Consider the following 12,240-nt stretch of genomic DNA (forward strand, 5'->3'; position numbering starts at 1 on the left):
AGACGCCAGCCCAGAAGAAGGGTGTCTCCTGAAACTCCCTCTCTGGCATGGGACCATTAAAGGAACTGGAGCCCTGGACATTTGCGTACCTGGCCGGTGCTGCCAAGGAATAATGTTTCAGTCCTTCGTAAATATTGCAAGGTTCTTCCTACAGTCACTCATGGAACAATTCAGAACAATTTTTGACCAACTGGTATTTCCTGCTGAGACAACTGTCCGTTGGGATCGCAGGTCTCCCTCAGAGATGTAACTTCAATGATTCTAAAAAACTGGGAAGTAGAATGTCTGCCTGCTTCTTAGCCCAGTCGTGGGCTTCCCACTCCTCGGCATGATGTATCACTTCCTTCGAAACCCACCACTTCCTCTTCAGACTTTCCAGAAGAGGACAATTTTAGAAGGAGTGAGAGCCCTTTCTCACAATCAGTGAGAAAGGGCTCTGATCGGTATGGGAGAGAGCCTTAAAATGCTTACCTCCCTGGCAGACAACCGAGGGCTCCTTCCTGGGTGGGCGGATTGCCTGCCCAGACGCTTGCCAGCTACTGCTGACAGCACTGGCAGAGGGAGGCCAGCGGTGGCCCATGTCTGGCCACCACGGTGGCCCCCTTGCCCCACTTCCTGCGTCTGACATCAGACACAAGCAGTTAGCCCTGCATGGTCAAGCTCCTGAACAGGGCTGTGCGGCCCCATTTGGGAGTTAGATCGAGGCCAACGCTGTGTTCGTAGCGTGGCCAGGAGTGGCTCTCCCTGCCTTAAAGGCAGGATTTCCACTCCTGGCTGCACTGCAAACGTAGCTCTGGCCATTTAACTCCCGAACAGGGCTGCACAGCCCCATTCAGGAGCTAAACCACACACACCCCATGTCTGACATCAGATGTGGGGGTTGGTGGTGTCGGGGACACGGCCTGGGTTCTTTGAACCCAGTCGCCCGATAGTGGCTACGCCCCAGGCCGACAGCATGGAGATTCCAGGGCTGGGATGTGTCTTCCCAGTCCCGGGAACACCTATAATGCACTGCACTGGCTACTCATGTGTAGGTGGTGTGTGGCACTGACGCAAGAGCATTAAGCCCAGTTTAAGGGTGCTCTTGTTAGCTCTCAAACCCAGGCTAACTGGCGCTCTCCCTAAACAGGTTTGCTGCTGCACTGCTGCTGGGAGCCACATGGAGGTTCGCATGCACTGGCAAAACTGGGCAGGGCTTCCTTAGCCTGATTTTCCCTGCGGGTGTGAATAACCCTAGTGGGTATTAGCCGAGGGGATTCATGAGAAATTTGATTGACTTAAGCAACTGTGCTTTCCCCCCAAAGTGTTGGGCTTTGTTAAAGCATAGGACAGTGGGATATGCAATCTATTGGGAAGTTTTCCCGAGCAAGCTGCATTGCAAAGATTGGAAGCTGTGTAAGGGCTGCATTCTTAGGGCCCAAAGTGGGGAGATGGGCAAGAGGCCAGGCAGTAGGTCTGGGGTTCCCAAGCGTGGATCCCCAGATGTTGTTGAACTACAACTCCCACCATCCCCTCCTGCCGCCATGGCGGAAGGGAGTCAAGTCCTCCTGCCTGCCACTTGACGTACCTCCTCGAGTGCCTTTCTCCCAGCCACACTCACCTCTCTCATCAGAGCTGTGCTGAAGAGACAACTGTCCCGAGGGACAGACTACGAGGAGGTAGGTTTTAGTGCCCCCCCCCGGCCTGCCTGCTCTTTTTGTGCAAAGAACTGCTGGACACCCCCCCCCCCCCATTTATATGTGATTGGGACAGACACAGGGCTGAAGAAGGGTCAGTGCTTGGTGCAGTTTGACTCACCCTTCCTCAAGAAGAGAGAGTGCTTATTAGTTCAGGTTAAGTCTGGTTTACTTCTGCTCAAAGACCATCTGACCTTTAAAGTAAATCCAGACACTCATTCCATTTTAGGTGTACATGTCTTAAAAACCAGACTCCGCCTGCACCCTCAGAAGGCTCACCCACTGAAAGTTCCAGAGGTGCTGGTTGAATTAATTCCAGTTTTATTTTGACTCAAGATTCGGTGTACAACTGACATCCTTTTAAGGCAATGTAAGAGCAACATGCGGGACATGGGGACGGCATGCCCCATGTGAAGAGAGGAGGAGCGTGTCTTGCCATGAAATGCAGGTGGTGCCTCCGGTCTCTTGAGCGCAACGGCCCTCATAGCCTGTAGCCGGCTGTGCCCCCCTGGACACTGCAGCGCGCACCTCTCCGAGCACCTGGGCAGCCTGGGGGAGTTCACAGAGCAGTGTCGGCACTCTGGGCCCCTTTGGCTTCCCGCGGGTAGTACTCCGAGAGGATGCTCTCTGGGATCCGTTTCAGCAGCTCTTTGGGAAAGATGCGGAGCAGCTGCCAGCCGATGTCCAGGGACTCAAAGACAGTCCTGTTCTCATATGGCCCTGGGAGAAACAAGAGCCATCAGCATGTCCGTGCCTTAGTGAAAGAAAATGCTGCGGTGGAGGCGGGAGAGAGAGAGAGAGAGAGAGAGAGGCACCACCATGCCCCAGGGGAACCTGGGAAAAGGGTCAACAGACTCACGCCTCCAAGGTTATAGAGGAAATTCAGGAGGGCATGGCAGAAGGTTCTGGAAATGTGAAAAAAAAAACATCAATTCTCCCAGAAGGGCTATACAGAGCAACTAACAAGGAACTGGCAATGATACATCGTTCCTTGATGAGGTTCCAGAAGAGAGAGAAATGCCCAAGGAGAGGCCAAGAAACAGATGTGCCCATCAGCTCAAACATTTCTAGAGAAGTGGTAGAGGAATCTCCTGGAAAGCCACAGAGAACAAATGGGTCTCCTTCAGAAAGTTCTGGGGGAAAAGCGAAGGGCACCCTCTGTCTCAGAACCAGAGCAAACTCCTTGTCCCTGCTTCCAAAACCTTTCATGGCCTTGACCCACTTCTCTCTCTGCTGCCCTCATAACTTGAGCATCCCTTCCCAAAACCTTTGCTCTACCCCTTCAGCCATCCGAAGGGTCTCCTGCTCCATCAAACCTTTCTGCCCCCTTGTGCCTGGAATGGAGGAGGCCTCAGAGCCCCAGCGTGATGCCCTCTCGTTTCTCTCGTCTTGCAAATGCCTCCTCAGAACTCGCCTTGTCTGTGAGCTTTTTCTGACTTGACTCCTTTGCTCTCAACCCCTCCTGAAACTGCGCCAGGGGCTAAACTGGCTGCATCCACTGTGGCGGTGAACCCTTGCCCTCCTAGCATCGAAGCTTAGATGCAAGACTGCTCATGGCTGAGGCTTGTCGCTCTTCAAACACATTGAAATAAATAAATAAAATATGATCAGTGCAACTAAAAATGCCAAGGTTGGTTTCACACCGAGGAGGAGATCTGGTCTTCTTGTAGTGAGCGTGAATGGTCTCTTTGGCTAAGCAGGGTCTCCCCTGAGATGGGTGGCTACATGTGAGCACTGTCAGATACTCACCTTAGGGGACAGGGACACAGCTCCGTGGCAGAGCATCTGCTTTGCATGCAGAAGGTCTCAGGTTCCTTCAATCCCTGGCAGCATCTCCTGGTAGGACTGGGAGAGACTCCTGCCTGGAACTCAGCTACATGGACCAAGGGTTTGGCTCGCTGTAAGGCAGCTTCCTGTGTTCCTAGCCAATATTTCTCCATATTTGGTCCAGTTCTAGACACCCAGGCCTTAGGAGAACATTCTCCAAGGCAGGAGGGAAGGGAAGAACCCTCCTGCACTCTTTTCACAGGTATGGAATTTGTGAAGAACAGATCCTGGAGGAATGTATTTAAGGTTTCAGGAACGGCTTCTCTCCTGGGCCCAGAAGCATCGGTACGGTGGTTGTGCCTTCCTGGAAGCCCTCAGCACTGCATTTCATCAGGCATCTCCCCCTCTATGTCCCCAGACACTGTTTTGTTAATGAATCAGGCTTTGTGAGATTTGCAGGTTGAATCCTGCCTACACACACACACACACACACACACACACACACACACACACACACACTTCTTTCTCCTGGAATAACAGGGATGCTGCTGCCTCCATTCTGGAGTGAGCTTGGGGTTTTGTTTGCTTTCTGTCGTTCCCGGTCTACATATCCCTGCCTTGGTACATTGCTAAATGAAATTGCTGTTCAAAATCAGATTGAAAAGCAAGGCAATGTTGAAAAAGAGTCTCTGTAATAGTGGCCAATTCACACAGACTTGTAAACTTGAGTTTGCCTCTGGGTGACTATGAGGCCAAGACCCACCGTCCTCCCAGGGTAATAAATTAATTACTCCCTTTTTATTACGTATGCCAGGATGGTCAGGTGAATTTTCAGTTTCATTTCCTCTCTCAGACAAATATGCACCTATGACTGATAGCATTACCCAGTTTTGTGCAGTAGCTTACAAGGTTCCCCATGAATTAGTTAAGTTCCAGCTAAGCTGATGGTAACACTTTAGTAAAGTATAAATATATTTATATTGATATATTGGATGCACAGAACACATGGTATAACTTTATGACATATGGGGAGAATGCACTGTGGTGTTTCTGTTCATTAAGTTCTGGTCACAGACTGTAATAAATGTTGACATGGCTAGCCAGTCCTAGTGTGATGGATGCCACCTATGAACAACTCAGAGATTGCACTGGGGATCTTGGTTGGTTACTCTCACTCACAGATGCCCTGAGGCAACTGACCTCTTTCTTTTCCCGTTGTCACAAGTCCAGAAGACAAGGTTCCTCCCCACCACTGCTAGGTCAGAGTTCCCCACCGGCTTTCCCCCTGTGTACCTTGGGCAATGAATTGCTTCTCAAACTTCTGCAGAAACTCCAGGTAGAGGAGGTCATCTGCAGACAGGGCTTCCTCTCCAACAACAGCTTTCATGGCCTGGACGTCCTTGCCAATGGCATAGCAGGCATACTGTGCACAAAACCACAAGAAGCAAATGATTCTGGATCCTGCCCTAGGCTGCACTGAGGAAAAGCCTTTCTCTGCTGGAGGCCATGGATCCAAAACCACCAGCAGAAATAGACCTATGCAGTTTTATCTCTAGAGGTGTCTATTGAGAGGTCCTTGTTAATAAGCTGCCTGCAAAGTTATTTTCACATTACAATGCTGTATATTTAAACAGGAACAAGTTATTCATTGGACAAGATGCTGGGGAATACACAACATTTAGGGCATGCTTGTAGTGAGAAGCAGGGAGATGGAGTTGCAGTAACTGGAGCCCACTGGGGCTGGGGACTTGGATCATTTCATGCTGGCGCTGCACTGGCTCCCTGTCCGTTTCCAGGTCCAATTCAAGATTCTGGTTTTAACCTATACAATCCGAAATGGCTTGGGATCAGGTTACCTGAGAGCGCCTTGCCCTCTATGTCCCTAGCCAGAACTGAAGATCCTCTTTGGAGGCCCAGCTCTGAATGCCCCTGCCATATGAGGTGAGGTGAGTGGCTCATAGGCAGGGCCTTTTTGGTGGTGACACCCCATTTATGGAACAGCCTCCCCAGTTATGCTCCCCTGGCATCATCACTTTGTCCTTTTAGATGCCAGGTAAAAACCCTTTTGTTCACCCAGGACTTTTAGAAAAAGCTTTAAAAGTGCTAGAACTGTTTTTGTATCTTGTGGCAATCTTTTCTTTTGTTTTAATGTATTTTCATTGTATGTTTTATTCAAATGTTTAATAGTTTTACTTTTTGAGCTGCCTAGAGAACAATTTGTTATGGGACAGCCAACAAATAAAGTTATTATTTATTTATTGATTGATTGATTATAAATTTTAAGGGGCTGCATGTTTTTATCCTTGCCCATGACATCCCCAAGAGACCACCTAAAAAAAGTGTGTATGTGTGTGCGTGTGTGTGGGAGGGGGGCGGCCTTCCTGCAGACGGTGACGTGCTTACCAGCTGGTTGGAGACATCCCCGTGGTCCTTCCTAGTCATGCCTTCTCCAATAGCAGACTTCATCAGACGGGAGAGAGAAGGGAGGACGTTTATGGGAGGGTAGATCTGCAGCACAAGGAAGGGCATGGAGAATAATGAGTATGTGTGTTTCTCCGTAAGTGTGCAGGACGAAGGGTCAATAGAACAGAAGGAATCCCTCTGGAAGTTTCCCATGAGGAAGGAATGTGTGGAGAAATCAAAGCCATGAGAGGTTATGGAAGGGGCAGGGCAGGGGTTTTATTCCAGGGGGCTCCCACCCTTCTGCTGCTGAGCTCTGATGCAGCCAGCCAAAGGCCAGGTCAAAGATGGAGGCAAACGCAGGGCAAGTTACCTGTCTGTTGTGGAGCTGCCTGTCCACATAAATTTGCCCTTCAGTGATGAAGCCGGTCAAGTCAGGAATGGGGTGAGTGATGTCTGCAGAGGATCAGAGTGGATGATGGAGATGAGCCATTAGTTATGCTTGCACTGCCTGAGGCTTCACTTCTGCCTCTGGAACAGTTCAGGTTCCCACCACAACAGCCATGCATCCTTCCCAGTGCCTCCTCCAGGGCACTTTCCAGATTAGACCCTGCAATGGGGTCACGGCGTATCTCAGAAATGTGCTTCCACACCTCCTGCGTCGTGACACTGCAGTCCCTACACGGACACCAGGGTGCCGTTCACATTTCCAGTGTTTGTTGCAAATTTAATCGCTGCAATATAGAACTAGGACGTCATATATCCAGTGTAAAGAAGTTGCTGTTTTTCTGGGTTGTTAGTTTCCACGAGACAGCACCCCCTGCTGTTGACGTTTCGAATGTGACTTGCCTGAACGGAGGCATTTTGCTGCTCTTGAGCAGCTAGTCTGGAAAGCGCCCTGGAGAAATCCATTTCCTCTCTCCATATGCTTCACCCCAACTGCCTTGACCAGAAGACTTGGAGCAATCCCATGTGGCCTAGCTTCAGCTGATATTGGTCTGCAGATACTTCCTCCCATCTTAGGACTGGCAAGCATGCTGCAGACGAGCCTTCGCATATTAGCCCATGCACAGAAGCAGCTACTTTCTTCTGCTGGGTGTTTTTTGTTTAACATCTAACCTGCAGAAGAGCGCTGCATACATGGAATGTTCACATACTATATTCTGAACCCTGGTGGATCTTGACAAAAATCAGGGACCAGATGCTATTCTGGAGCAATTGGTGGCCACTCTAGAACCTTAGGCTGGGAAGTGACTTGGTGGCAGATCACCTGCTTGGCCTGCAGAAGCTCCTGGGTTCAGTCCCTGGCTGGGAAAGACTCCTGCCTAGAACCCAAAGGCCGCCTTCCCCCAGCAGCGTAGGGAGGCTGGCGGCGGCCCATGTGCAGCCGCCACCACGGCCCCCTGATCCCGCCCCCCATGTCTGACATCAGCTAGCCATGCCCCCGCATCTGATGTCAGACATGGGGGACGTGGTCTCCCTCCCAAACGGGGCTGTGTGGCCCCGTTTGGAAGGGAGATCGGCCCGTGCTGTCGCGGATGTGTTGGGCAGCGTGGGTCGGAGCGACTCTCCCTGCCTTAAAGGCCGGGAGAGCCGTTCCAGCCACGCTGCCAATGCATCACAGGCTGATCTCACTCCTAAATGGGGCCTCACGGCCCCATTTGGGAAGGAAATTGATCGGCCCTGCTGCGTTGGCAGCAAGACCAGTAGTGGCTCTCTCTGTCTTTTAAGCACGGAGAGTAACTCTGGCCACACTGCCAATGCAGCGCAGGCCGATTTCAGCTCCAAACCAGGCCGTGTGGCAACCGAAATAAAGTCCCCCATGTCTGATGCCAGACGCGGGCTGTGTGTCTGGTGTGTCTGGGGCTCGCGGCCTCTGATTGGCGGTGGCCCCGGTTCTCTGAACCCGTTTGCCCAATGGTGGCTCCGCCCCTGTCTTCCGCTATGGTGCTGGGATCACACACACAATGGGCAGATCCATCCACTCTCAGAAGAACCCAGCTTCCAGCCTGTCTGCCCACCTTCAGTTTCAGTTCCATGAGCAGTATTTGACTTCTTTAACCCCCCTCTCCACCCAACTCCTTCCTCTGCAGAAGTACCCACAATCCACACCCTCAGCTTTCTACTCTGGTGACTGAGGCCTCCTGAAGAATGATAAAGAAGGAACTGAAATTCACTTTCAGTGGTCTCGTTCCCTTTCTCACAGCTCCATGCCCAATCAAGGCCTTTGTCTTGGAGATGGCATTCCAGTGCATGGACCTCGTCTTGCACCAACAATCCTAATGACCACCAGGGGCATTGGGAGCAGAGGTAGCTAGCGAGGGTCTCCTTACCTGTCGCTGCTCTGCCTCTACTCTATGACCCCTGCCTTGACTCCTCAGGGACTTCCTAGAGAGTCAGTCCCATTCCTTTCTTCTTAGAGAGCAGATGGAAACATCTCTCTCCCCTTACCTAGTCATTATGTAGCCGATAGGCAGACTAGGTCTTTCCTGTCCCAAATGTACTTCACCAACAAATCAGCTTCGTCTTTAGATGGCGCAACAATCTCCATGTGTGTTCTTGAAATAGCTGCAACAGCTAACTCTGCCCTCTGCGCTGTGACTGGAGTGGGCAGCTTCTGTTGTTGGTGCTTTGCTAAATAACCACAAACCCCAACAACGTGACCCACCAAAGAGAAGCAGCTGGAGCACTACTGCCCTTCAGAGGTGCAGACAGCTCGATGCTGGGCTGGCTTTGTCGGCGAATCCTCCTTGTTGCCCTGGTGAGTTTGGCAGCCCCCCTCTGGCAGCTGGACCCCAAAGAAAATAACTGGGTCGGTGTAGGGAACGCATTTGGCCAAGCCAGACTTTCCCATGGCAGACCGGTATATGTAAGGGCCAGGATACCACCAAATGCACGTAAAGGAGGGGACGGATGATGTCAAGTGCAGCATAGGCAGGAAGGGGGGAGGAGCTGAACACACACACAATCCGCCCCACCTGCAGCCTTCTGAAACTGCTTTGCCTTAGAGCAGCTTTTCTTCTGGTAGGGCTCCAAGTCTGGAAAGAACCGTGTGTGTGTGTGTGTGTGTGTGTGTGTGTGTGTGTGTGTGTGTGTGTGTGAGAGAGAGAATGGCTGGGGGAGAAGCAGTTTTCTGGGGAAAGCACAGGAGCGGGGAAGGATTCCACTTGCCCTCCCACCTACCCATGTCAAATCACACCCCTCCCCACACTTAATAGGAATTTTGGCACCACCTGAGTTGGGTCCCATCATTGTAACTTCTCATTGTGCCCTTAAACATCCATGACCTTGAAGCAGAGGGTTATCAAGCGGTCACTCATAAGGTCACCCATTATCAGACAGGTCCCTGCTCCAAGGAGCTTACAATCTAATATCTCCGCAGTGTGCGGAAAAAGAAAGAGGAGCGAGAAGAGCCGGGGGCAGCAATGTGAGCCAGTGCAGTTACATGAGTTTGAACTTGGTTTCAGTGGGGGATGAAGGCAGGGGCCTCACTCGGAGGTGGCTCAGAGCCCCGAATCTCACCAGCCCCCTCCTTCTCGAATGGCGGGGTGGGCAGTTGCCTCCAGCAGCAACTGTCGCTTCTCGTCTTGGTCTCCTTCCAAAAAGGCAGCTGTGTTGGGGACAAAACGGACCCTCCTGTGCCCCCAAGACAGCCCCTTTGCCTCCTCCACTTTCCCTTGTGGAGGAGTCAGACATATTTATTCTGGGGGATGATTGAGTTTGATTATCAAGGGTGGGGGGCTGTGGGCCCAGGTCCCAGATCTTTTGAAGACCTAATTGTGCCCCTGGATGAAGGTATTCAACTGAAACCACTTTAGAAAGAGAACTGCCAAGAAAATAGTTTCAGATGACTTGGACAAGCAAATCAGAGCATTCTGTGCTGGGGGAGGCACTGTGACCCTCCCCCCCGATTATGAGCCAATTGACCTTGGAGGAAAAGATTTTCCTATCGTATACAACTGAATAATAAAATAACCCCTCTCCTCTTTCTTCCCTCCCCCAACACTGTTGAAATATAGATTGTAAGCTCCTTGGAGCAGGGACCTGGGCTTTTTCGCACAGCAGGTTTTACCGTGGGTTTACAGGGACGCTTTACTGCGAATTCAAAGTTGTCCCAAAAAACCAACACAAATAGTGGGATTTTTTTAACCCCGGATAAAAATTTACAGGGTTACACTCTAGGGTTACACTCTACTGCACAGTGAAAAACCTAAATTGTGTGTGAACTGCTCCCCGATAACTCGCAGGGACTTTGAATGTGAACGCACCCCCTCCATTCCAGAGGAGATGCAAGCTAAAAGGCTTCAAAAGCCCCATGCGAAAAGCTTCCGGTTTGAAAAGGGAGATCAAACCAGTCAGACCAGTTCATACCAGTCAGACTGAAGCTGAAGAGATCCTGCCCACCCAGTCATTCCAAGGGAAGTTTACTGGCCGTAACTTCACACCAGCCAGTATCTTGTCTCAAGTCACAGCAGTGCCTGATTGGGTGACAAAAAGGACCCCTACTGAGCCTCACTTTGCCGCCAGCCATGCCTCACTCCCTGGCACTCTTCTCACATTCACAGACATGGATTTAAAGCCCCACTCCCCACGGAGTTGGCATCGAATGGGTCCTCCTTCCACAGTCTTCCTCACCATCGTTGGGCATAGTAAGAATGGGAATCTGCGTGATGGAGCCGTTCCTGCCCTCCACACGTCCGGCACGCTCATAGATGGTGGCCAGGTCGGTGTACATGTAGCCCGGGAACCCTCGGCGGCCAGGTACCTCTTCTCTGGCAGCTGAGACCTAGTGGGGAAAGCACACCGGGGAAGAGTGACTGGGCGGAGGGTCCTGATCAGTTCTCCTGCCTGCTCGTGGCCAGGGGGCACGGGTGGGGAAGCTGCTTGCCATGCCTATGGGCAGGGGCGTATCTAGGGTGGGGCAGGCAGGGCACATGCCTCGAGTGCCACTTGAAGGGGGGCGCCATCTTTTTAAATGAAAGAAATCTTTTTAAAGGCCACTGAAAACAAAATGGCCACCATGCATGCTCAAATGGCCTCTGCGAGGCCCTAGGCCATGCTAGGCCTCGCAAAGGCCTTTTGAGCATGCGTGGTGGCCATTTTGTTTTCAGCGGCCATTTTGTTTAAAAAATATATTTTTTTAAATGGCCACTGCACATGCTCAAATGGTCCCTGCCAGGCCTCACAGAGGCCATATGAGCATGCATGGTGGCCTCAAAAATAGCCACCACGCTGATCTTTGCAGGCCCAAACAGCCCTGAAAATCAGCCCGGGACGGGCTGCAGCGGTGAATTAAGAGGCTGGTGTGGGGAGGGGGAACCTCTGCAGACACTCCCCCCCCATGGCCTTTAGGAAGCCCCCCGAAGGGGCTACAGGTTAAAAAAAATTAATTTAATATACTATAAGTCACTGTACACACATTCAGATTGGCACGATGTACAGATAATCAGGCCTTGTGAATACTGAGCTGAAGCTTATGAGCTAGGATTGCATTCATTTGCTCTTACTTTGCTTCTTGTGATAAGTGAGTTAAATGTGATGTCTTAATAATATGGCCATTAATGGTGAGTTTGTCTTTGAATCCGTGTGAAATCCTTAGTATTAAGGCCCACTGGGAGTTTCTTGCTCTCTTTCTCTCATTTTAACTGTCTTTCTGAAATATTAGAATATATTCCAAGCAGTCACACAGTTTACTCTGCAGATCCTTTAATTATTTTCAGAGTATCTGGGAAAAGTCAAATTCTCCATTGATGTTTAAAACTTATGTAATAGTGATGCTACAATGCATAGTAGAGAATTAGACAGGCAATTCTGTTTAGTTTTCCAAGTACACCTCCACTTAGTATTTGGCTATTTCATGAGCCCCAACATACTGAAATTTGTCCTTTTCCAGCATTTTTTGGTCTGGCTACGTCCACTGCTAAATAGTTTTTGAAATATTAAAAATATTTAAAAGATTAACGAGCCTGACTTGCATTTTTCAGCTGATATTATGGTAAAGTTATCTGAAAGCTGGGTGTCAGATGTTTGGACAGGGGGCGCAATTTCAGTGCTTTCCCTAGGCGCTATTTTCCCTAGAGATGCCTCTGCCTATGGGCTCCTCTAAGGCCACGCATTGGGGCCAATTCACAGAAGCAGATTGGCTGGAGCATGCAGATGTGGACTGAGTGGATGTATGTGGATGTGGGAGGTGAGGAGAAAGTGGCCTCTTGGAGCTCAACCACCTGGAGCCTCCACCTTGGAGCGCAACAAGTACTTTCTGTGCCAGCGCCCAGCTCACAGTTTTGTACAGTAGTAGTATGACAGAAGATGGGTGGAGAAGAAGAAGAAGAAGAAGAAGAAGAAGAAGAAGAAGAAGAAGAAGAAGAAGAAGAAGAAGAAGAAGAAGAAGAAGAGC

At 50.5% G+C, this 12,240-nt stretch overlaps 1 protein-coding gene across 1 annotated transcript in view; it reads right to left on the reverse strand.

Moving 5' to 3' along the window:
* Positions 1-1,980: 1,980 nt before the first annotated feature.
* ATP6V1B1 (ATPase H+ transporting V1 subunit B1) overlaps positions 1,981-12,240 on the reverse strand; it is an 81,657-nt gene continuing 71,397 nt past the window's right edge. The window contains exons 10-14 of the mRNA XM_053253830.1: positions 10,479-10,629; positions 6,217-6,299; positions 5,847-5,951; positions 4,737-4,866; positions 1,981-2,396 (exon numbers count right to left, since the gene is read on the reverse strand). Of these exons, the coding sequence (XP_053109805.1) occupies positions 2,236-2,396; positions 4,737-4,866; positions 5,847-5,951; positions 6,217-6,299; positions 10,479-10,629 (630 nt within the window). The 3' untranslated portion in view covers positions 1,981-2,235. The remainder of the gene's footprint in view (positions 2,397-4,736; positions 4,867-5,846; positions 5,952-6,216; positions 6,300-10,478; positions 10,630-12,240) is intronic.

This window comes from Hemicordylus capensis, chromosome 5, assembly GCF_027244095.1.
Source record: "Hemicordylus capensis ecotype Gifberg chromosome 5, rHemCap1.1.pri, whole genome shotgun sequence".
NCBI lineage: Eukaryota > Metazoa > Chordata > Lepidosauria > Squamata > Cordylidae > Hemicordylus > Hemicordylus capensis.